A 24,071-nucleotide genomic window follows, 5' to 3' on the forward strand; every position below is an offset into this window, starting at 1 on the left:
TGAAGGTTTGCCCATTCTTGCATTTCCTGTTGACAGAATATCTACTTTGATATGGACTCAAGTGTGGATACACTCATACCAACACAAACTTACTACCATTGGATAAGATTGTCAAATGTCATAAATATGAGGTGAAGGTCAATGGCCAAAATAGCCATCAGTGCAGACTATAATAATATATGATTTGCTGATATTCTAATAAACTTGGCACAATCAAAAGCTATAGCATTTTCTTGTTTCAGTTGAGCTATGTAATCCCGTGCAATTCACATGACAACTTGATAGGGACTGTGACAGGGCATTATAATACATTTATGTATACGTACAAACCATCTTACAAACATAAGCTTACATTAAAATGATTAATTTCTAATTTGAGCCAAGCTCTGATAAGACCTAACCATGACAATGTCTTATGAAGATCAATTATTGTAACAAGAATCCCCATGTTGGACAAAGGTTTTGACTGCTCCAACTTGAGATCTTTCAAGAACATTGATGGGATCAAGCATGAAAACAGAACATATCTAGAGTATATCTACTCTAAACATATCAAGTTTTACTTTAAAGCAAACACCAGTTCTTACTAAAAAAAAACTAAAAAAAAAAACAAAAAGCAAAAAACCAAAACAAAAGATCCCATCTTGGAATTCTGTCCTCTCAAAAAACTCTAATCTCCAGTGGAAGATACCTCATCTTCCTCATCCCTCTCACCATCGCTGTCACGCCCAAAGTCATCATCGTCCCCGTAATTATAGCTGGCCTCGCTCTCGCTCTCCTCCTCCCCTGCTCCCCTGGAAAAGCTGCCGGAGGATGCGGCCAAGCCTCGGCGACCCTTCTTCACCAGGAAGTCTTCGCTGATGCCGGCGCTCCTCAGCGCTTCCTCGTACTTTCGCTCCGCCCGTTTCTTGGCATTCAGCTATGGGTGATGAAGGGAAAGACATAGGAAACAAAGATGTGAGTGATTCATCATTGTGATTATTCATCATCATCATCATCAAGGACAGCCGGGAGTACAAAATGTTATACCTGTAATTATTTCCCTACATTCCAAATCAAAACTGAAAGAAGCACTGGCATGACAGAAAAAGATGCTGCCGGTCAACTGGTACAAGTATTCTCTCTTTATTTATCACACAACAAACGTAATGTCTTTATCTGTTGACAGCATTCATAGATCTAATTTCATGGTGCGAGTTCCTTCATTAAATGATTCGGGCAGAGGATGCAAAATGGCTCATGACATGTACAATTAACGCAGATATGAAGTACAATGTGCAAATGTTCCCTGCAATGAACTGTGGATTGGTCATACATTGTAGATAGATAATAATGTGAAGGCCACTCTATGAGAAAGTTAATATGCCAGTAATAAAATCATTGCAGCCACTGCAATTTAGATTCAGGTGAGAGATGAGTCACTACCATCTACCATACATGTATACCCAAATTGCTGTGGAAAGTGTCAGACATAAAATAACTAAAATGAACTGTAGAAAAGAAAGTGAAAATAATTCCCAATACAACATACAGTCCTACATTAAACAAATTCATTTTATCTTCTTTGTCAGCACAATGTTTTCAATGTTTTGTTTTTTTTCTTTTGATTGTTGCTCTCTTGTAACTGGCCCACCAATAATATATCATGCACGGCTTGTATCTATTGTATGAATAATCAGTCCACATTATTTTTTGTTTAGTTTCTCCTTTTCTCTCTCTCAAAAGACAGAACACAACAAAACAAAGCAAAACATACAAATATATCTTTTGCAAATTGTGCAAATTTTTGCAAATCAGTGACAAGACTTACTTCTGTCTCTCTTTCAAACAAGAGAGGGCGTGATTCAATCCTGGCCATCATTTCCTGCAGCTCTCTCTCATACTCCTCCTCCCTCTCCTTGTCTGCTTGCCTGCAAACATATTAAAGACAACATGACAAACATTATGTTCCATGAACAGGGATATCTGAACATCATTTAACTCAATCTACTTTGATCAGGATGGTTGAAATATTAGCTTACACATTTTCATGTCACATCCAAATAGAAATCTGGGGTAGATGTCTGAATGTTTGACACCAGAACTGTCGTAGGTATGTTTCTGTATTGGATGTCATGTGAGAACTTGCCTACACTATTACTTTTCAATTTCAGTCGAATGATATCAAACTACAAAGAGTGGTTGCTTGATGAGAAGACATCAAGGATCTACCCTATGCTTTATCGTTTTTGTGGACACATTTTTCAATTATTCAGATATCTAATAATTTCATTTGCATTGACAAATACAGACACACAGACTTAAGTGAGAAAGAAGAATGTTACAGAGAGCATGGAGGGTGCATTCATGCAGTATTCTTTTCATCTCAATGTCAGCTTTCGCATATTTTCAGAAAACCCTCCAAAGAAATCCCCAAATCAATATGCACTATCACAAGTTGAAATGTGATAAATCTGGCTTCACTGAACTGAAGGCAAACATAATAATCGAAGAGTAAGACTATTTATCATTATCAATGTGATTATCATCATAGCAGTGCGCGACGCTGACTTATGTTTGTACTTCTCTGGTGACCCATTCGGGCCACCAAAAGATAGCCAATTTGGACATTTAGTGGCCTGACATCACTCTTTAGTTGCCCCAGGCCTCTGCTAATGTTGAGCCCTGATTCTAGGAATGTCCTCTTATGGCTGAAATGCACTGACTTGTACTGCCTCAGCTTTTCCTGGTTGGTAGCCTCCAAGCTCCTGGACGTGTCGTTGGCCTGAGCTTTGCTTGCGATGAATCTCTGGAGGCGCTTCTGCTTGTAGCGCTGCTGCCGTTGCTTCTCCAGTTCAGTCTTCTCCTTCTCAGCTTTGTCCATCAGAGCTCTTGCTGTGACACTCTTCCTCAGCTCGGTGGATGCTGTGGTCTTTGACGGTATGGTATCCCCACTATCGATGGACCTGTTCAGATTGTGTGTTTGTAATACAAGTAAATGAAAGAAAAAGGACAATATTACATTTTGTAAACTTAATAAGTAAATTTGTGCAATGCAAATCTGGATCTCTTCATACAATATAAACAACCAAATGCCTTGCAACTGTCCATCATTTCATATACAAAATGTACATGTAAACGCAATCATATTTGGCAAGTTGGCACTTTCTGGCACCTTTTAGCCCAGTGGTCACTGAGGATTTTTGTTTTGAGTAAAAGTTTGTGAGAAAGCCTGTGTTTGAATGAAACTGAAAGTTTGTGAGAGGGGGATGACATGTCATACACACACAAGATGTCCGTCTCCCGTTACATAACCTTTGCTGATACTTCGCTTCAATGCATCTCAATATGTACATTGTCGATTGCATTCTTGTTATCTAAAATATAATTTGGAATTCACTTCGCAGTAGTTCGCACATTTCAAACTAGCTCGAATTGCGTGACTGCAAGCATACCTTCTTAATGAGGCTGACTTTGATAGTGTTCCTCGTAGAGCCTCTTTCCTCATCCTCTCCTCATCTTCCATTTCTGCAATGATCTTTGCTTTGCGAGATGGGATCCTTGCCGTCCGAAGATTGAAGGGTTCGACCACTGTCGGTTCTTTCTCTCTCTTCTTCCGTTGAACCTCCGCCTGGAACCTGTGGTACAACTCGTCATAATCTGGAATCTCCCCATTTACCTGTTGAATGCAGACAAAGATTGAACAAAATCGTTTGTAAAAATGGAATTGCACACAGTGTCACATTCTACAACACTTCTAATATTTACTGGCAAAGTCTTTTCTAAAAGGACATCATAAGAATGAAAATACTTCATCATAGAAAAGAGGATTAGTTTTGAAGAAAGTAAGCAATTATGAGGGTTTTTTTTTTTTTTTTTTTTGCTGCTCTCTGTACGTTCACATTATTTAAGGCCAAGTAAAAAAAGAAACCAGTTTCTCGTCCTCGCGCGCATCGATTTTGGCCGCCGCATCAATTTTTTTACTATTTACTATTTTCAAAATGGCGCTGAAAATACCAAGAAATTCATAATTTTCGTCCCAGCCCGCTCCCCGCCCGCATCGATTTTCAGTTGCCGCATCGACTTTTTTGATATTTACTATTTTTCGGCCGCCGAAAAAAAGATCGACAGTTCACCTACCAGTACCAATCGTGATGTCTCATTTCTAATTACGCCTTGCGTCCTCTACTTAGCTGTGGTATAGCTGTAGCTTCCGTAGTGCGTATGTAATAACGCATGCATTTCATACTGCGAGCTCGGCAAGAAGAAGGAATGACCCACAAAGCAGTCGAACTGTAGTTGGAAGGGCGCGGGCGGCCGCGGGCGCGGGCCTGGGCTGTGATGGATACAGCGCACTCGGTACGTCGTGAACGCGATAGCGGCAACATTTCTTCAAACAATCGCTGATATTCCACGCATATTTCGCGCATTGTTCGTATTTTCCCCGTTTCTCATATTTTAAGCGGATGAATTGTACTGTACAAATGCTTGTGAGGATTGTATCGAGTTTGTATACATGTTCATGTCATTGTGACTATGTGCATGTGTGCGCAGTGTTGAGGTACGGTGCTGGTCGCGTATGGCATGCATGTCTGCACTGCACTGTCTATGTACCAGGCACCAGGTGTAAGCCCGTACACTCTGCTCTGTAACGTTGCATCTGACGGCGATGACGGATTTGTTCTATTTTGAAGAGAAAATGAATGCGCTTTTCCAGCAAATGTAGAATTATTAAATGGGTGTATCCACAAAATATATAACTTTTCCATGGATTCTGGTTTGTCTCATATTTCTGCGGGATACATGTACTTTTCTTTACGATGTAAATTCAAGGACACGGCCGTGAGTCGTATCCCCTGTAGTGTAGTATACAATCATTCATCAAAATGTCGAACATGAAGAAACATCTTTAAAGGTTTAATGCTATAATGCCATATCAGCAAGTATCATTTTGACATCCATCTGCAATTGTACAAGCCAGTTTCCAGTTGAATGTTCTACAATATATTAGTTGTACTATGAAGATATGCAGATATATACATACCAGCTGTGTGGACACAAAAAGTCACACTACCAATGATAAATAAATGAGTGTTTTGAATATCATGGAAATTATTTCAGTCGTACATTGGTATTTTGCTGAAAGACATATTTTATACCTGTTTCAATTAATAGCACAATACATCAGAATTGCAAGCTTACACTGGTACCGGGTATCATATGCCATTACAACACTAGGCCTAGATACCAGTATTAAGATGGTCATTTTCCCTTGACATCTGTAGTGGAAAGAAAAAGCACATTCTGCATGTATGAAGTTTCATTTCAAGTTTGGTACATATATCTATTTGTTTGAAAAAGCACAGAGTGCAGGCAAGACATACACTTGGGACCTGGTCTCTCATAACACAGCTACCAGAGTGATAGTCATTTCATAAATTGGATATAGAAAATAGTAAAGCCCTCTCTCATTATCTTTCTCAAAATTACCGGACGAGAAACACATATTACTTCCATTTTGACAATCCTCGAAAAAATAGTAAGATATCAAATAGTAAGGACCTCCCTCATCGCCTTGCTCAAAAAACCCGGACGAGAAACTGCTTTCTTTTTTTACTTGGCCTAATTTGTAATGCAAAAGACATCTTAATTCATAACTGTAATAGCATTTACACTGCTTACATTTATACTGACCCTACAATTAAAGTTAACTGCCCAATTGCAAGCATACATGTACAAAGAATATCTGGATTAAAAAAAAAAAAAAAAAAAAAAAAAATTACCTGTGGTTGAAATTTATGGTCACTTGTCAGGAATGCCGATTTCTCCCGTTCCCTCATCTTGCTCATTCGCAATTTACCATCAGTGTACTCCTTGCCGCGTATTTGCATGTTTGGAGGAAGGGTTGACTGTCTGAGCATCTCCTCTGCTCTCATCTGAATACGTATCTTGCGGTACTCCTCTTCCTCAAGGATGCGCTCATCAACCCTGGGGTCAAAGACAGACTTTGGCACAGGCTTTGCCTTGAATTTGGGAGTTTTTGTCTTCTTCATCGACAACGGAGCACTATGCGATCGGTGATGTTTCTTCGTGTCAGTCAATTTAAATGGTTTCTGGGTTTCAAGGATCTTCTGCTTACTTTTATCTCGATTGGTCTTTGACTTCTCTGCCTGCTGAGACATGAGCTCATCATAGAGGGGTAAGAAAGTGTGCGCTGGCACTGGAGCTGCTTTAAACTTCTTCTGACATTCAATCTCTTCTTGCTTCTCTCTGTCAAGACGTTTCTGTTCTACTTCCATTGATGCTCTAGAGGTCTTCTTTCGTTCGGTACTCGATTCTCTCATAGTCATGGAAAAAGGCTTGGGTATTGTTATTTTGGGTGACCACTCCTTTGATTTGCTCTGCTGACTTGTGGAACTACGTGCTGATGACCTTGATAGACTGCGGGAGCGTGGTACATATGAATCAACGTTGAAATCATCCCACATGTTTTCAACCACATTTGCTGGTGACCCCGGTTGCTTGCTCAGCGTCAAATTCAGGGATGTGTTGACACTTGATAAGATTTCTTCAGTCGTTGCTGAACATTCACTACCACTTGTCCATGTGATATCGGACCAATCTTTCTTCTGGTGAGGGTCAGGAGTGTGACTGCGGGACCTGGATGAACGGTCATTCCATGCCGAACGTGGTCTTCCACTTGGCGGTTTAGCCGACATATCTTTGACATTGTCTCTTGGCAAAGCTGACCATGCAGGTAAGCTTTGATTAAACCTTTCCAATTCATCATCAAGATGCTTATGTTTATGTTCTGCAACATAAACTGGACCGCTCCTCGTCATTCCTTTAACCCTGTGAATGCCGTTCGCTGGACTCGAGTACTGAGCTGTCTCATGCAATAATTCTTCTCTATCACCACGATCACTGTCATCATCATACTCGTAGTCGGCTGACTGTCGACGTCTGTGAGATAACTTCTCATTGTACCTGGATTCTAGAGATTCTAAGGTTGCTCGATGCTTTTTCTTCAGCTCTTGTAATCGTTCGTAGAACTCTTCACTGCTGATGTTTTCCACATCGTGAGTAAGCTGGTCAATGAGTGCGTCTTCGGCCCAGACCGCGGAACCAGCAACATTTCCGCGTACGTGGGACTGAGCGAGGTGCGAGTCGTCATCTTGGTGGTAAGCACTTCTATGACCGTTTACACCAACTGAAGAGGAAAATACATCTCCGTTGACATTGGACCCTTCGGAAAATTTCTGGCTCTCAAGGAGACTCTCCGGTATGTTGGTTTTTGGTTTTCTTGGTCTTTTTACACAGGAATTGGTAACCACGGACAATGTATGTCCCGTTGCCATGTTGATAATTGACAACGGTCACTGCTACATATAATTCAAGTGTGTGGACGAACTCGGATCGTGTGGAGATTTACTCCACACCATGGATATGGGAGCGGATGCGGCGGCGCGGACGGTATCAATCGCCTACCACAACGGCAGTCCAGTGACAGTCAGGGTTACCTGTATCCCCCCTCGGCCTCCTCGAGATCCAGCTCGTACTCCCTCCTTTCATGGCTCCAGGCAGCGGAGGTATGTACAATTAGCCTGCATTACATTACCGTTCTCAGGAAGGCTTCGGATCTCCAGTCATATTGAAGGAGGCAGAAGAAGAAGAAGCCTAATAACCACATTTTTATTGTGGTGTGGGTATATATTTGCATTTTTATTTTTATTTTTTTTACTTCGTCAAAATATGGTGTAGGCCTAATTTGGTTCAAGGGGTGGTATAGCTCTTATTGAGATGGTGATCCAACTTTTAACTGTTTGCGAGATGATTATAAACCACTTACATGACATATGAAGAAACATAACAATTCTAAGAGGAATTAAAAATTAATTTAATTGACGAAAATTAGTTTTGAAATGGCAAATGTACCTAAACACAAAGAAAAATAAACTGGCCCTAATAAAAGGTTGGTCCCTGCACCTTTCATTAGGACCTATTTGTTTTTGGATATAATCTCAGCCATTTCAAAACCAATTTTCATCAAATAAACTTTGAATTCCTCTTAGAATTGTATGCTCTTTAGTATTTTGTATAAGTGGATTCTAATTATCTCATAACAAGTTAAAAACCTCAACCCCCATCCCAACCAAAACTATATCACCTCTTTAACCCTTTGGGAGCCACTATGAATACACATTTTTATTGTTGTATGAGCTGAGAAGCAGGGCTGCCACCTCTCATGCAACTCTCCAAAAATTCTCTCTCACTCTGATAAACAAAATTCTCGCAATAAAATTGAGTTCTATGAATAAAATTGAGTTCTATATCAACCCTTTAACCCTTTGGGAGCTACTATGAATACATGAACATGTAGTTATTGTTTTGTGAACTGAGAAATAAGCAGGGCTGCCACCTCTCGCGCAACTCGCCAAATTTTCTCTCACTCTGATAAAACTCATGTTGAATCCCCCCCCCCTCAAACCCCCCCCCAAAAAAAAAAACAAAAAAACAGACAATAAAAAAAGTGTCCAAATCCTTGATATTCCAGATACTTAAATTTGTATTTGATATTTCAACGAGATGTTTATCTATTCATTGCCACCCAGGCATACATCCTGAAACATATTCAATTTCAGTTGATCTGAGTGTCATGCTCATTAAATTGTTTTCTTTAATGCCCACTAAGCTAAAAGTTTCAAGATTTCTCCAGCAGGTTCACCCACTGTATGTATTTGTGTTGAAATCATGGTTGAAGTATACACCGCCAGATTGCACACCACCTTGAATGTGAAATTGTCATAGTTCCCTATTACAGTGCAGTGGAGGGGGGCAGGGATGCACCCCTTCCACACCCTCCCATCATTAGTACTTCACTCTAAACTCTCACTCAAGGTTGGCAGCCCTGTACTGGCCCATGGTCATAAACAGCTCAGCATTGGAGCAGAGCACATGCACAACACCTGTATCTCAAGCCATACTGAGATACTAGCATATTTCCTTTTATCCCCCCCCCCTTTTTTTTTGGGGGGGGGGGAGCATGGGATTAAAAATATTGGAGCCCTTCTAAAATGATTGTCGTCAAAACCTAGTCATTTAAAACATAAAATGTTTACTTTGCGAAAAAGAAAAAGAAAAAAATTCCTTTAATTCAATTGTGTTAATGATTTTCACACATAGGGCCTACATAGATCAGCTATTTACAGGCAACTTATTTGGTCATTAGGCCTAACCTATAGCATAGAAACTATGCATTATTCAGAAAATAATGACTGGTTAATTCTAATCATTGGAAAACTCAATAAAATTGAGTTCCAGTGAATAAGTCTTATGTACACCACAAGGCAGTTTCCATGACTACGGTACCTCAAAGATCAATTTTGATTTCATTACGTCGATCCTCTTGAGGGAAGATTCTCTGAGGCTTTCGTCATGTTTCTGAGATGTGTCATAGCATTCATAAAGGATTACCTACTAGATTTCTGATTATAGAGCATAAGTGTGAATTGGGGTTTAGGGTTTGGATAGATGAGTTGGGTTTGACTCGGCAGCTTCAAGTTTGTGCAAGCATGACATGCTTGGTGAGCTTTGGGAGCAGTGAATGAGATCATGGTATATAACACCATCAATTCTTATTCTTCTTCTCCTTTTTGTGAGGGGGGGGGGGGGGGCTAGTGTGGAGAAGTTAATAGTCATTTATATTATGAGAGCTATGTAAGGGCTTAATAATAGACCATCTCATTCATTCACCAATGTAATGGAAGTAATGTTCAGATGTGCCCCGTATGTGAATAGTCTAAATTGTGTGTGTGTCATGGCCCCTTGTGGAAAACGGCACGAGTTCAAAATGTGTATGATAATGCAGTTACCATCAGAATCATAGCATACTGTGCCTAACCTCTCCCCTAAAAAGACCACAAAAACATCTAACAAAAGTCTATAAACAGACGAGAATCCATTGATGTTTAGTTCTCAAATTTGGAGGAAGTATTCTTTTATGACAAATGCATTTGATGGTAGGTATATGACAGATTGGTTTGAATGGATATATAGAGGAAAAAATCTTGTGATGATAGACTGTATCACAACTTTGCTTAATTTACCAAATACATCTGAGTGATATCAGAAATATATAGTAACTGGGGACATGGAATATAATGTTTCAAGTGGGTTGGCCTAACCAAAGAATTGTATCTACTGTCTCATACTGTCATGTGTAATATATTTCTCCTGAAAGATCACAAATTTGTTTGTGTGGATGCTTCACTAATGTGCATTAAAAACAAATGTATCTCAGGAGAAAATATACAATGTAAGTGACTTCATTCTTTTTGTGACTTTTTTTTCTGTTTCAAGGATAACACTTTCAGTATGGAAAGTAGTCTCTGCTGTCACTGCCTTCGACTGAGACCAGGAGAGGAACTCAAAGGCAGACTTCTCCAGTATGTGTCGGCTCATGGCTTGAAGGCTGCATTTGTCTTATCCTGCGTAGGGAGTCTGAAGAGAGCTACTCTAAGACTAGCTGATTCTGTAACGGTGAGCAACATGCAAACATGCTGTTACTCACAGTTAGGACCCCTGAGATACTTGTACATTCCCTAAACAGTCATAATATGCAATATTGATATGAGTAAATATAAACAATACCATATATATATATATAATTTATTGATATCAGGATAGCAATCAACACAGTACAAAGTTTTGTGATAGCATTTTCTTCTCTACTGACTGCAGTATATGAATATGAAAAACATGTATATATTCACATACTCACACACACAAACACACACACAACCAAATGTATCACTAAGAGTCGTTATGTTACATCAATCTATTCAGAACTAGATATAACTGTGCTTTAGTATGTTTGAATGTGACAATTTTCCGCATTTTTTTCTCCTTCATTTTAAATCAAAGTATCCTTGTGCCAAAACTAGTTATGTAACATCCACACCAAATGAATATCGTGGAGACACAAAAACACTCATACTCACAAACAGTCATGTATCACATAATCCACAGGTCTATTCTAATGCAATTTCCATGATTATCATTGTCTCTTTTTCTTTTCCCATAATTTTTTGGAAACTCAATCTTTGATCACTTCACTTAAATGCATTCTGCATGTCTGCCAGGATCATGGACAACAAATTGTGTAAAATGAATTATGACACTGGATGGATTCGTACCTCACCCACACACACAAAAACACACAGGTTTGCATTTAATTTTTTGTTTGTTGCTTCTTTTGAGGGGAGGAAAAGGTTGAGAGTTGGTATAGTTATACCTCGTACATACGGGTGCTGTTCGTTATTCCGAAGGTTCGCTATTCCGAAGGTTCGTTATTCCAAAGGGTCGTTACTGCGAAACACACAAATTCCCTATACCTAGATGTTCGTTAATCCGAAAATGAAAAAGGGTTCGTTAATCCGAACATTTGTGGCGTTATTCCGAAGGTTCGTTATTCCGAAGATTTGTTAATCTGAAAATGAAATTCGGGACAATGAACCTTCGGAATAACGAATCTTCGGATGAAAGAGCCTTCGGAATAATGAACCTTCGGAATAACGAGCTGTAACCGTACATACAATAGCGATAACACTCGGTGGATTGTTACATCTCTCACATGAAATACTTTGTACATTGTATTAATTTTGCTTTGTCTTGTACTTTTTTCCCCAGAGGGGGCAGAGTGGAGGAAAGGGTTGGAAGATAGTAGGGTTATACCTTGTACATACGATATATCCAATGATAACACTTGATGTATACCCCTTTAACATGCGCCAAAATACACTAAGACTAATATGTTGTTTCGGTTCTTATGCTTTTTGAGGGGGCTTTTCCCATGTACATGTGATGAAGGTCTGAAAAACAAAAATCTTTAATAGTTATAGAAATGACAAGATTTTAGAATTCCTCTGTTCAGTTTGTAGATATGAAAGAATCGGAATATAGTTGAGTATACATTGTTCACTGTGCATTTGTATAAAGAGCAAGCACCACAGATAATAAGTAAGTTGTATTGAGTGATAGTAGTGAAATGACATCAAGACACATGGGAAAATCTGTTTCCTGTTGGAAAACAAAACACAACAACAACCAAATTTGCGTATTGAAACTATCCCTTTCCAGATTATCCATGTAGAAACCAACCATGAGATCGTCTCTCTTGTGGGAACCCTCTCAGCCGGAGGCCATCTCCATGTTTGCTTGTCGGATGATAAAGGAAAGGTGAGGTCTTCAGAAACTGAAAGTGAATTATTTATCTTCAGGCACTATCGATGAATCTGCAACATATGAGTTTGAGTCCTATACTTTTTGACAAAGTTTCTCTTTCCAAGGAGAAATATATGTCACCGTGCATATTTCCCATGAAGTCATTGTTGGGCTGTACTCGCACTGAAAAAAAAGTGTTAATTGACAGAATTAGTTAGGCAAAATAAGGCATAACTTAAACAAAGAACTGACAAAGAAATAGGAACATTATTTGGGAAAACTCTGTATAATACGAGTCTTTATTATCACATATTTATACATTTCAACAGGTCTTCAATAGCTACAAAGCAAAAACTTCAAACTGAGTGGTCTTGGGAGATCTGTCCTTCCTGTTCACTTACAGTTTAAAAGAAATCTTCCAATTTTTTTACGCTCCATCTGTACAAAGTCAAGTTTACACATGTCTTGTGCAAGTAAAATATATTGAAATAAGCTCAGGCTCTATATATATCTTGCTAATGCTCTAAACAAGTATACAACTTGTAGGCACATTATGCTCAAGTCAAAATCCATCCCCTCCCCCCTCCCTTTTTAGAAAAATCAGCATTGGCTTGACTTCTGCAGGAATGACTGCAGGTTTTACTCTTTGTTGGGGAAGAAGCTTCTCTTACTTGTTTACTTCACAAGGTGTGTATGTTTCCATCCAACTATTCCAACTTTTTCCACTCGTCCTCTTTCACCAAAGTATTCACCGATATGTTGCATCAACTTCGTAAATTTCACTCAAAGTAACTCCTCTCCCTTTCATACGAATTCCAGATTTGCTCTCTGGTCACCAATGTCAACCTGTGTACAATGTCAAAGACACTTGGAGGTGGTGGTATTGGAAAGGTTAAAGAGTGTGTCACAACTTTGGCCCTTTAAAAGGGAAATGAAACCCATATGTACATGTGGATTGAGGGAAGGCAGCAATATTAGTTGAACACATCTGTGAAAGTTTGAGGAAAGTTGGATTATCCGTTGTTGAAAAGTTATTAATTTTTAAAGTTTTGGTGCAGCCATCACTGGATATGAAGACTAGATCATTTTGTGATGTCACATATGGAAAACAGTATACAGTAAATGTAAAGAGAATTCCACAAAATGTAATTTTCTAAAATAAAAATTACACATTCCCTCCTCTTGTCACTGACAGATATATATACATATATATATATAAATATGTTAAGGGTAATATTATTCTTCCTGTTTTCTGAAAGAGGTAATTCAAGTTCTCTTTCATTCTGCTACAAAAGAGATATGTGTTGATTTTTTTAAAAACATTTTCTTTACATCGTTTTCCATTCATGAAGTCACAAGTGTTGTAGTCTTCTCATCCAGTGCTGGCAGCTCCAAAACTTCAACGGCTTGTCCAATTTTCCTCAAATATTCACCAATGTCTCCCATGGATATTGCTGCATTCCCTCGATTTACATACCATATGTTTGGGTTTCATTCTCCTTCAACACAGTCATGTGCCGAAAACAATACATAGTAATATATGTGCTTGCTGAAACATTGTGTCTTTTCAGACGGTTGGAGGCCACCTGGTGGGTGATGCTGTAGTCTTCACCACAGCAGAAATAGTCATTGGTGAACTACCCCAGCTGGAGTTTGACCGCAGTCTGGACCAAGAAACAGGCTACAAGGAACTCACGATACATGAAAGAACTGAAAAGACCTAAGGCATGGATGTTTGGCAGCCAGGGGATACTGTTTTTGTATTTATTAAAGTGTAAGATGTTCTGGTTCTGACAGCAGTCATTCATTTTTATGCAAAGTCACATCTGTCTATACAGTGGCTTCCGTTATAACAAAGTCCTCGGGACCGCCAGTTTTCTTTTGTTGTATCAAAATTTTGTTATAACGAACAAATAAACAATAAAAATACAGAGTTGATAATGTTGCGGCCTTAATTTTGACTTCGTTGAAACCGGAATTTCGTTATAACTGTGTTCGTTATAACGGGAGTGCACTGTAGCAACCACCGGCTGTATGATGGCCACTACAACCTCCTCTCCACAGTAGTCATGTGTTAAACACCTTCCATAAAGCAACCATCTGGTTTGGCAAACAGAGCTCATGATTTTTGTTGGAGTTTTACAATATCCTATGATAGCTCACATCATCCTTCTCAAAATCACAATTTTCAACACTGTACCAACAGCTGTTATCGTCGATGCCGTTTTTTATGAGATTGTATTTGGCGATGTGGTTATCGAGTGTACCATTAACATCATGAAGTGCGCAAAAAAATTGTACAGGATGAAGGTAAAGGAGAATGTACAAGCATAACACTGGTTACACATACACTTTGTGGAAGTATGGTAGTATAACATGGAATCAGCAGGCAGTAAGAATTTAGCAGATGGACATCTAGTGCAGCTATTGTCATTGAACAATTCATCTAAATGCAAAGAATCTACTTGTTACCTGCACCAAGGATGTATATATGTTTTCGTCGGCATTGATTTGTCTGTATGATTGCAAAATATAACTCAAAAAGTTGAAGACGGATTTGGATGAAACTTACAGGAAAGGTTGATAATGACACAAGGAAGAGATGATTAAATTTTGGTAGAGATTGGGACAACTGTCTGGATCCAGGATACTTTAAAAAAAAAAGTTTTTTGAAGGATACATTGTCCAATATGGCCAAGAAATGAGGGAGTTAAGTTGCGCATATTTGAGGTGTGCATAGATGTGCACTGAGCACATGCTTGAGGCACACAGAGCGCAGTGTGCAGCTAGCTGCCTGTGAGGTACACTGCTGAGACACACAACAGGAAGGCTTCTTCATCATTGGAAAATAAGGGTGATTCATTATCAGCATGTGTGTATGGGTGGACATAAGCTGCTTGGCAGAGGTCTACGCTCTCTGAGTGCCTTTCTAGTCTTCTTTTACTGTCTCAGGGTCTCTTTGCACACCAATGTCCATCTATTCCAGAATGTATAACCTTCAGTTGTTTGTTTGTTTGTTTTTTATTAATAAACTACTAGAATGACCCAAACTTTTTCATGTTTCTACATTCTTGCATCAAGTGTCAATGGTTGGCAGACTAAAAACCCCTGTCAGAATGTAAGTCACTTCACATATCCATTTCCTGTTATCATCAACATTATCATTCTGTGCAGGCTGGTGAATGCACTGGCTGGCTTCCATCCACTGGCTGGCTTCCATCCACTGTACAGTATACACACAATTGCAATGGCTTCGGAAACGTCTCCCAAACTTTGGTCCATTGTGCAAATAGTGACCCATCATTTTATTTTATTTATTTATTTTTTTGTTAATACACCTTGGATGTTTATGGGCATGGTCCAAGCCAAAGGCCTAAGAATAATAACACTGAATCTATGAAACTGCGAGGTCAGGAGCCGTTGTGGCTCAGTGTATACAACTCCAGACTGTCAGTCATATTACCGTCACAACGTTCCTTGTCCCTATGAGGATTGTACACAATTGGTGACATCATTCGCTAACCAAACTCAACAGTAAAAGCACGGAATGATACTTTTTTTTTCACGAATGCAAAGTGATGAGCTCCCAACGATTTGGATAGCAAGACTATTTTGGATGACGTGCATCAAACTTATTGATGAGTGTTTGACAATGACATGGCTACAAATCCTCACAGATCCATTGCCCTGCATTCATGCCACCAACTGCTTCCAGACTGCATGACAAATGTTCAAGTCCTTGACTTCCGATGCATAGTTCGTTCACTCCAAAAGATTGACATCATACACGTGGAGCACCGAATGCATCAGGCATCCTTTCTATTGTATATCTGAAATGAAACAAAGCCAGGAAGGAAGCAGGTAATTCATCATTGTATCTGTGTACCTTCCCCGAACCCAACACCATACTCTCTTCTATCTGATGCTAAAATTCCTCTTTTTGTTTCCCTACACTGCATGATTATGTCACTCATTAAAGCGATGTGAAATATATCCATCATAAAATGAATTTCAAATATTCATCTGTAGAAAGGATGTAGAGCCATTGGTCATTTCTATCCATGAGTGTGAGGGCAGGTTGTTTTCATTCATGGCACTGCTCAATATGAGTACTGTTCATGGCTCGAGCTGACAGCACACACATTATAACTGTATAAATGCAATAGTTTGTGGTGTGACCATTTTTCTACAACTTGCAGAGTATGGCACTGGTGCAAAAATTAAGATGAAGACAGAAAAATTCTCTGTTTCATTTCCACTCGAGCTTTATTTTATGTGTCTGGACATATACATTGTCATGCGTTCAATGAATACTTTATTTATAAGCACCCTGCACAGGTATGCAAAAGTCAGAGTTTGCTATGCTGGCAAATTTCTTTGAAATGAGTATGGAACATTTCTCATTTTTATTTTTTTAAAATACAAAATTTAGGATAAATAAAACTCCGCGAAGCACAAAGAATAAAAAATAAGTATTATCCAAGACATCACACTTTTCTCCAGAAAACTGCACCATGGACTTGCCTGTGTTGGGAGAGGTACATGATGGGTACACCAGGAATCTTTCGTATCCTTCGCTTCAAATCCCTGTCGCAGGTTGCCACGATGTAGCACTTGTGCTGTAGCAAAAACAGAAAAGAAGACACAAAAGCAGTTGTGTCAGTCTCGGGTGCAAATACTCATCTCAGTGTTTCAGAGAACATGCAATGGCTGGCACTCACCAAGACTACCATACCCCTTTCTTCACAAAACTAGGTACATACATACACATATGCACGCACATAAAAAGGATTAGGAGCAAACATCACACACAAGTACAGAAAAAAAAAATACATGTAACTGTGCATTACTAAATGGACAACGAGCACATTCTGGTAGCCATTTATTCCATTTAGATCTTTCTAGGCACTTTTTCATCATGGTTTCATTGTTTTCATGCTCAAAATCACACTATGGGAGGCAAAACTAAAACAAACAAACAAACAAACAAACTGAGTGATAGAGCATCAGCAAAAAACGAACGTTAGGCAAGTACGGGGTAGAGACATCTCCTACAATGATGTGCAGCTGTACAAGAACAAAGTGAGAATATCAAAAGTTCCTCTGGCACAAATTTACTTTAACCACCACATTCGTGGACCTAGAGCCAACTTTACTACTGCATGTCAATTTATATACAAGTCTTAGGCTCTTTTGCCACAATGCCCCTTTACTGGCAGATACAAATATTACATCATCCCAAGGGCACAGGTGTACTCTGCTTGATGTTTTGAGACTTTTCAACTCCATGTGCAAGTTAACTTTAATTAACAGAGGTAAATCACACAAAGGGAAGGTAGAAGTTTCTTCACAAGTGGACATACAGTGTAAAGAAAAAAAAAATGGAATTTTACAGAGTTTGTGCATTTTTCACTGAAGAGTGACAGAAGTTGTGACTGATTAGATAATGTAATGTAAATGACATAAAATATCTCCCAGTGTACAGTGCATGCACGTTATATCAAACACGGTTATAATGAAATAAAAATTAAGCCGCAACAATATTCTCTCTATGTTTTTCATTGTTTATTTGTTTGGTTATAACAAAATTTTGATACTAACGAAAGAAAACTGCTGGTCCCGAGGACTTTGTTATACCCGAGTCCACTGTATTCTCAATTAGTTTGTACACAAAAATATGACAGACTTTTGGTTGATCACCAGTAATTATCAATTATAACCCCTTGTGCTTTTTCTTTGTATTGCTTTCATGTAAAAAAAAAGACAAAAAATAATGAAATTTGGAGTGCAAGTCAATTGGAGACTTTTGATGAGATGACATCACAGCCTCACACAAGTCATATAAATACTTGGTCGAGACTCGCATCTCCATTTAATGGAACATAGTAAAGAACATGCAAACCTTTACATTCCCATTATTTTCTTATTTACATGTCCAATTTTGATGAAACATCCATCATTCTGCATGCTTGACTCCACTCCATTTACCAGAGTAAATTCGGGCCTGGGGAATGGCAGTTTTAACCCATTGAGGACAAGCTGATTTTACCATAACACATATTTCCCAGACACCTGCATGAATAAACTCGGGACTAGTCTTCAATGGGTCAAGTGTGGCAACATCCCGGGGCAATCCAGTGCCCATGTGATCGCGCCAGATGTCAAAAATTGGATGGGCACGAGTGTACACTTGCCTGTGTCACTCTCTGTACGATGCAGTCATCGGCGTACGTTCCGGCGTGCATGCAAGGGAGCCGCTCTATCCTGGGATCCTTCACCGTCCTGAGGGCGATGTTGTATTTCTTGCCCAGCTTCTCAATCTCCCCCATCACGCAGTCAGTGATGCAGGGTATGCCTGAGCAACATTTACCGAGAGTAAAAATGGGCTGATCGTGAATATTACTGGCATTTGATGACAGACACTGCACATGCCTGACGAGCAAACATGGGCCCCATTGCATAAAAGTGTTATTGAATTGATTGTGAACAAAATCTGATCATGAAATATTTGTTGGCGATATTCTTCATTTTTTTTTCTCTATGAGAAAAGATGACAAATACATTTTTGAAAACATACTTGAAATAACAAAAATCTTCTTCAAGCTCGTCACAAAATCAATAGATATACTGGCATTTATGTCAGCCAACATGAATATTGCATGAATGCACTTGACCATAACAATACTAACCCCTATAGAATTGGACTGTAGGAAACATATGTAGATTAAATACAGAATTTTTCAGAATACTCAATAGAAATATGTCCCTATCACTGCTACAGCAAAGTCATTATTCATCTGAAAGTTGCACTTGCCCAAGCAGAAAAAAAAATCAAAAAATCAAAAAATCACAATACCGGTAATCATTTACCCAATTGAGGGAAGAGCCAGTTGCCATTCATGACTCCTTATGAAAAAAGAATTGGTACAAGCCATCATAACTGCAAGCATATAGTAAAGGCTCGCACAACAAATTGTCGTTTTTTTGGAAACAAAACTGGATTGGTTCCTTACACTTTGCATAGAGGCAATCCATCATGCCTTGCACTAAATCGATCTTATTCTTGATGGAGAAGTTGACAAAGTTTGTGTCCACAATGACGTAGTATGGAGGCCCAAGCTGAGTGTTATACTTGAAGAAGAGGGCCGAAGAGTACTGGGGGACTTCCCGCTCTGTCACTTTAGATGCATTCTCTTTCTTCTTCTTCCACTGATCTTTTGGCTTTGCTCTATCTTTGTCCTTGCTGTAATGACAATCCAGTCAATAAAAATTGATCAGAGAAAGTGTAAGGGAAAACATGCGAATACATCAGGTCAACATGTAGAAAACCTGAAACAATTTGAAATCTATTTCAAAGTCATTCCACATCTAAAGACATCAAAGGCACATGTTTTGGTTATGAAATCATGATATGTATCTGTATGATACATATGACATACACAAGATCTGAATGCCCTTTCAAAAGGTCGCACTGTCGACCGTGCTGCTACCAAAGAGATTACACCACCCGATATTCAAAATGGCCTGGCGTGAAAGATGATGTACCGTTCGTTCGCTTATGCTGCATATAATCATCATTTTCTGTAAGTTGCAAAATGTGCATTTCAATATTGATAGCATAGATATGAAGTCTCATTATTGAAGATTCGCATTAGATGAGTTTGAGGTGACAAAAAAAATGATCTAAAGTATCAAAATTCAAAGCGATCCCATGCGATCGCTGAACTCTCTTCGTGTTGGTAGATCACGTCGGTACAGCCCCGTCGCTACTTACAGCGACTGGGCTGTGTATAGTTACTTAACTGCATACTTTCACCTTCATTTTCAACAATCACAGGTGTACAGAAGTTTAAAATATCCTTGTGTAGCTCTTGTGTTGCGATTCGTAAAAGTAGCCGTGCAAACAAATACACCATTCAAATTTACACCTAATATTAGGTGACCAAGTAACTTAAAAGGGAAAGGCCAACTAAAAAAATGTCCCTCTTCAGACTTGTAGAAATATTAAATTTACACCTTACTTTTATTCTAAACAAGGCCACCAAAAAGTTGATAACACACTTAAAATTACACAGATTTAGATCGTGTTATTGAATTAGGCCCTAGGACATTGTTTATCATGTTGTTAATCAGTGCAGTGTTAATTTAACTAGTTAGACTAGTTAGCCGGTTATTGGTTATACTTTATAGCCTGGGAAGTAGTTCTAAACGTTAATTTTACTTAATCTATTCATTGCATTGCTAAATTTAATTCACTGCCTTTCCTTCACTTCAATCAATGCTGATACAGATTCGAGATGTCGAATCTGTCGATGTTAAACTTATAAATAATACCAGGCCAGCATATGCTATCAATAGGAGAAAAATCAGGAGACTCTAGATCTAGATGGAGCTCTACCAAACTAACAATGTTGTTAGCTCTGCTCTGGGCCCCGTCTTACAAAGACTTGTGATAATGACAATGTGATTGATTCAATTCAAATCAATCACAACTTTACGATTGAATGCAAATCCATCTTATAAAAAAAGTTATGATTAAAATTAAGACGGAAAACTGCAATCAATCAATCACAGGTTGCGATTAATTTCAGCTTTCAAGAGATTTGTGATTGATTGATTTTCATTTCTATCACAAGTTTTATAAGACAGGGCCTTGCTGGGCCTGCGCCTGGGCCCTGTTTATTGTGGATTCGATAGAACCTACAAGTACTACAATATGTGGGACTACTATACACGCTATGACCATGCGTCTTATGTCACTTACATTCTTGAATCTCTGAGAGATATCATGCGCTTCATAGCGGCAAACTTCCTAGTTCTCTTGTCCTTTCCCTGTAAATAACGGAAAATAAAAGCGTATCAAATTATGTCACACAGTTAATTATTCACATAAAAATAGTCGAAGGTGGCATGTGTTTTCGGTTCTCACCATTTTGTCGCTCTTGTCTTGGATCTTTATATTGCGCAAGGTGTACACACACACACTACACCACCACCGACGTTACGTTGTTCGAGTTCGGTGACACACACACACACACACCCCAACCATGCACACGTAAACACACAGGTATTAGAGCGAGCTCGTGCCGATGTCATGCGGTACGACCGGCGCGGCGATCCGACACGACTCGACCGCATAAGTGCACGCGCGAGTATGAACCACTGAACGCGACGCGCGACTTGACTCGCGATCGCGTTGTCCAAACCTTGCTATCTGCACGTACGTCCACACAGTTGAGCAACCGCGGACTGTAATGTGAATCAAGACCTTCTTCAAAGCTCGATTTATCGCTGGCTCTGGTTCGTGTCATGGTGTGTGTATGTTTCGCTACTCTCGAAAATAGGCGTTGATACTGTTTCCCTGTCGTATATCGTACGTGACCTTGTATTGTCAACAAACATGGCGAGAATTGTTGGAATCTCCAGTTGAGTGGCGTTATTGTGAAGTATTTCTACCTGTGGTGTGCATTTGTCTTTCTTTAGCTCTGTTATTATGATTGTGTAGGGAGACGAAGAGCAATTTGGTATTTCCTTGGTTATCCTCACATAAAATGGACGATAATAGAACCACAGAGGAAGGAGTACGCGACGACGTGGAACTGAGGTCCATCTCGGCAGCTGACCAACGGCGTAGTGCTCCGGGACGAAATAGCGCAGACCCGCCTCGTGTACCCGCTATGCCGCCAGCAAGAGTGGATCATACAGCGGCGAACGCTGGCGCTGGTGCGGTCGCAGGAGGTGTGTCCGAGGTGGTACGCCAGTCCGCTGCAGCAGCGGCTGGACAGGGAGAACGAAAGAACAGTCCATCAGCTCATGGGAAGGGTGCGGGTAGAAGGGTATGGTTTCCAGAAGGGAGCCTTGTTACTCAAGAGATAGATCCCCCAAACCCGTGGATTAATGGTAAGTTATCTTCTGAACCCAAATGCTTTCCCCTTTCACATTGTCTCTTTCTCTCTCCCTGTCTTGTTCCAAGGAATTCCACTGGCCACGTTAGACAGGTGGTCGCTACAGACAGGTGGCTGGTAATAAAAGGCAGGTTTGACTGAACTCCAAAACAACTCATTATCCTGCGATTCCTGGCAAATCGGGTCAGTCAGACAAGTTTCGGACCCAAGTTTGCAATCTTGGTAATTGGTTATTGTTTAGATATAAACTAGAATCTTGTTCTGTAGACACACCTATTGCAAGCAAATTCCAAATCATGGAAGATGTATTTGAGCCCTTCTCAGTGAGTGGCAGATCCAGGCGGGGGTGCACCGGGTGCGCGCCCCCTTTAATTTCGCAAAGGCGCCCCCTCTTTATCTTTTAATTTCTGGATCTGCCCCAGTCTGAGAATGATGTCTATGTTTTACCTTTAAATAACTTTAAAGGGGATGGCTAGTAACTGATCAGTGGGAATCTGTGGGAATGCTGGAGGGTAATTGTTAATGTTTCCAGGTTAGCATGCCTGTACAGTGACAAGGCCCTAAACTGCACATTACTTGAATATGAGACCATTCTGAAGCAAATAATTTTCACACAACAATAAACAATGTACGGTACCCTTAAATGTAGGCTATCCCACAAGGATTGGAACAATCATCCCCCAGCATTCCCACTGATTCCCACTGATCAGTTACTTGCCATCCCCTTTACGTCCAAAGATGATAAAAAAAGACTAAGTGTAATGTATTTTTGACTGTTTTAGCAGTTTTGCTAAATTTGCCAAGGCTAAAACAATGTGATTAGCATTTTATAACAACAAGTTGAAATCAAACTTACATAAATCTACAAGTTGAAACCAACTGTAAATGTTCAGCAATATTCTCTTGGCCTATGCAGACAGTGCACCAAAAAAAAAAAAAAGAAAAAGAAAAAGAAAAAAGAGAGATGGATGATACAGGAGAATGAAATACACCTGTAACTATGGCAACATACATAGGCTGCAAGCATATTGTGTGAGACATGATGGTCCTCAGACAAAATGTACAGGATGTTGTCATTTCAAAACTGCACATAATGGGTTCCTCTGAGTAACAGCTAAATTTGTACAGGTAAACATCTTTATTATTATTATTGTTTTTGCTTCCTACAGTGTAAATACCAGCGGACCTGATTTGAAATGGTAGTCTAACCAAAATCTGTGGTCAAAGATTCATATTTGTCATGGATGTTGTAGGGCAAACATTTATTGGGCAGAGGTGGGGAGTACCTAGAGTATTCATCAAGTGGATTAGCAGAGACTCCAACTTTCCCGCTTTTGATGGGAGATCTCCCGCCGAAAGCCCATTTTTGCAAAATTTCCCGTTCTCCCGCTTGACATCTAATTTCTCCCACCCTGGCTCTCTGTCTCCCGTTGGAAAGGATTTCTTACTTATTGCCATCGTATGTAAAAAAAAAAAAAAAAAAAATAAGCCTTAGATAACACGAGAGAGCATCTAGAACCCTAGAGCTTCCTGGGCCCTTAAGCGGGCCCTGGACCCCAGCCGCAAGGAACTTCGTACTTCGCGCTCGTGATGTGTGCTTCGCATCTCCCGTTGCTAGGGGTTTCAGGCGGGAGAATCTCCAGATCAGAAGGTGCTTGGGGTTGGAGTCTCTGGATTAGTCCATGGATTATTTTCAGACCAGTAGGGGTTAACCCTGTTGTGTGTAGTAGTACTTTTTGTCCCGTACTTTGATATCATATTGTATAAAGCAGGCATGATATTCTGTAGATTTAAATCTGATTTCAGATTTTTTTTTTTCTCAAGTCTGTACATATTTTGCTATTTTCATGTATCAAAATATGTATGAAAATTTTGATTTCTGATCTTTTCAAAAAACCTCAATATCATCCCTGATAAAAAGCCTAAAGTGCATTGTTGCCTCAAGGTAGCATTCTTGCTGGCATT

The 24,071-nt window shown here is 39.5% G+C and overlaps 4 protein-coding genes across 4 annotated transcripts in view; 2 read left to right on the forward strand and 2 right to left on the reverse strand.

Annotated features, from left to right (window-relative positions):
- Window positions 1–282: 282 nt before the first annotated feature.
- Window positions 283–7,337, reverse strand: LOC140228761 (protein FAM161B-like). Its single transcript, XM_072309040.1, has 5 exons — window positions 5,763–7,337; window positions 3,435–3,658; window positions 2,706–2,945; window positions 1,811–1,910; window positions 283–919 (listed from the first exon to the last, which is right to left on the reverse strand). The coding sequence occupies exons 1-5, from the start codon at window positions 7,335–7,337 to the stop codon at window positions 671–673; spliced, it is 2,388 nt and encodes a 795-aa protein (XP_072165141.1). The 3' UTR covers window positions 283–670.
- Window positions 7,338–7,379: 42 nt separating this feature from the next.
- On the forward strand, window positions 7,380–15,251 carry LOC140227500 (bifunctional protein GlmU-like; the record flags this gene model as incomplete). Its single annotated transcript, XM_072307935.1, has 4 exons — window positions 7,380–7,568; window positions 10,339–10,518; window positions 12,118–12,216; window positions 13,773–15,251. Coding segments are annotated over 4 exons (621 nt in total), but the record flags the coding sequence as incomplete, so codon positions are not given.
- On the reverse strand, window positions 15,244–21,137 carry LOC140235107 (rRNA-processing protein FCF1 homolog). Its single transcript, XM_072315148.1, has 6 exons — window positions 21,131–21,137; window positions 20,966–21,033; window positions 19,215–19,444; window positions 18,396–18,556; window positions 16,726–16,820; window positions 15,244–16,031 (listed from the first exon to the last, which is right to left on the reverse strand). The coding sequence occupies exons 1-6, from the start codon at window positions 21,131–21,133 to the stop codon at window positions 15,983–15,985; spliced, it is 606 nt and encodes a 201-aa protein (XP_072171249.1). The 5' UTR covers window positions 21,134–21,137; the 3' UTR covers window positions 15,244–15,982.
- Window positions 21,138–21,752: 615 nt separating this feature from the next.
- LOC140227593 (uncharacterized) overlaps window positions 21,753–24,071 on the forward strand; it is a 127,856-nt gene continuing 125,537 nt past the window's right edge. The window contains exon 1 of the mRNA XM_072308045.1: window positions 21,753–22,101. Coding sequence (XP_072164146.1) covers window positions 21,753–22,101 — 349 coding nt within the window. The remainder of the gene's footprint in view (window positions 22,102–24,071) is intronic.

Source organism: Diadema setosum, chromosome 1, assembly GCF_964275005.1.
Source record: "Diadema setosum chromosome 1, eeDiaSeto1, whole genome shotgun sequence".
NCBI lineage: Eukaryota > Metazoa > Echinodermata > Echinoidea > Diadematoida > Diadematidae > Diadema > Diadema setosum.

Coding starts and splice junctions, on each gene's coding strand:
- LOC140228761 (XM_072309040.1), bottom strand. CDS start 7,337: ATGGCAACGGGACATACATTGTCCGTGGTTACCAATTCCTGTGTAAAA. Junction 3,659..5,762: donor ACCATAAATTTCAACCACAG/GTAATTTTTTTT, acceptor TGCATTCAACAG/GTAAATGGGGAGATTCCAGA. Junction 1,911..2,705: donor GAAAAGCTGAGGCAGTACAA/GTCAGTGCATTT, acceptor ATATGTTTGCAG/GCAAGCAGACAAGGAGAGGG.
- LOC140235107 (XM_072315148.1), bottom strand. Junction 18,557..19,214: donor GGATTGCCTCTATGCAAAGT/GTAAGGAACCAA, acceptor AATGTTGCTCAG/GCATACCCTGCATCACTGAC. Junction 16,821..18,395: donor TCGTACAGAGAGTGACACAG/GCAAGTGTACAC, acceptor TTTTTGCTACAG/CACAAGTGCTACATCGTGGC.